Raw genomic sequence first — 698 nt, 5'->3', positions numbered from 1 at the left:
GTCCCACGCGCGCCCCGTCCCGCCGCCGCACGCGGCGGCGGCGGCGTCCGCGGGCGCGGCCGCTGCGCTGTGCGGCAGGGCGCCCCAGGGGCCGGCTGCGGCCGCGGCAAACTGTTGCAGAGCATATGGAAGGTAGGCAGCCAGGGCCCCGCCGGTTAACTGGTGAGCGAGGGCCTGCGCCGGCTGCATGCCATAGGAGAGCGCGGCAGCCTCCCATTGGGCGATCTGGTTGATGGTGTCGTGCACGTTCGCGGAGGGGTGCTGCTGCTGCTGCGGCGGCGGCGGCCAGCCACCAAACGCTGCCGCGGCGCCGCTGCCGGCGTGCGCGGCAGCCGGCTGCGGCTGCTGCTGCTGCGGTTGCGGCTGCTGCTGCTGGTGTGGCGGCAGCGGCAGAGGCGGCGACGGCGCGCACGGGTGCGTCTGTGGCTGTCCGTCCGCGGCCGGCGGCGCGGCGGCGCCGGCGCCGTGCTGCTGCGCTGCGGCGAGCGCCGCACCCATGTGCGCCTCTGCCGCCGCCTTGTGCGCCTCAGCAGCTGCCGCTGGCGGCGCCGACGTGCCCACTGCGGCAAGCGCGTGCAGGCTGCTCGCCAGCGCCGCCGCGGCCGACGCGGCGGCCTCGCCCGCGCGCGCCTGGCGGGCCGCGGCCGCTGCGGCCTGCTGCGCCGGGCCGAATCGCACGTGCTTGCTTGGCGGCGGCC

At 78.7% G+C, this 698-nt stretch overlaps 1 protein-coding gene across 1 annotated transcript in view; it reads right to left on the bottom strand.

Annotated features, from left to right (window-relative positions):
• Window positions 1-526: 526 nt before the first annotated feature.
• Window positions 527-698, bottom strand: part of MNEG_15904 (hypothetical protein) — a gene marked incomplete at both ends in the record, with an annotated part of 2,577 nt that continues 2,405 nt past the window's right edge. The window contains one exon of the mRNA XM_014035625.1: window positions 527-657. Coding sequence (XP_013891079.1) covers window positions 527-657 — 131 coding nt within the window. The remainder of the gene's footprint in view (window positions 658-698) is intronic.

Source organism: Monoraphidium neglectum, assembly GCF_000611645.1.
Source record: "Monoraphidium neglectum strain SAG 48.87 unplaced genomic scaffold scaffold05780, whole genome shotgun sequence".
Lineage (NCBI taxonomy): Eukaryota > Viridiplantae > Chlorophyta > Chlorophyceae > Sphaeropleales > Selenastraceae > Monoraphidium > Monoraphidium neglectum.
This window is presented reverse-complemented; position numbering and strand designations above follow the sequence as displayed.